Source organism: Penaeus monodon, chromosome 27, assembly GCF_015228065.2.
Source record: "Penaeus monodon isolate SGIC_2016 chromosome 27, NSTDA_Pmon_1, whole genome shotgun sequence".
Taxonomy (NCBI): domain Eukaryota; kingdom Metazoa; phylum Arthropoda; class Malacostraca; order Decapoda; family Penaeidae; genus Penaeus; species Penaeus monodon.
Window position 1 is genome coordinate 25,439,867 of NC_051412.1, and position 243 is coordinate 25,440,109.

The 243-nt window shown below is 57.2% G+C and overlaps 1 protein-coding gene across 1 annotated transcript in view; it reads right to left on the reverse strand.

The window, feature by feature from the left end:
- The window catches only part of LOC119590465 (scavenger receptor class B member 1-like), a 16,236-nt gene that overhangs the window by 1,944 nt on the left and 14,049 nt on the right, over positions 1-243 (reverse strand). The window contains exon 11 of the mRNA XM_037939122.1: positions 5-208. Within this exon, the coding sequence (XP_037795050.1) occupies positions 5-208 (204 nt within the window). The remainder of the gene's footprint in view (positions 1-4; positions 209-243) is intronic.

Below are 243 nucleotides of genomic sequence, written 5' to 3' on the forward strand. Positions count from 1 at the left end.
TCACTTCCTCCGGCAGAAGTTCAACCCAACCAGGAGCCCGACGGTGAAAGACCCCAGGAGAACCATGGTCGAAAACATGACGTCCATGGTGGGCGTGGTCATGATGAAGAGCAGGGCCTTCAATTCACTCGCCATGTCGCGGGGCATCTCCGCTATCTCCTCGAACCACAGCATCGGCAGATACACGTCGGGGACTTCGCTCAGGATGCTGCGGGAGGAAGAGGCTTGGGTTCCTTGTGATTT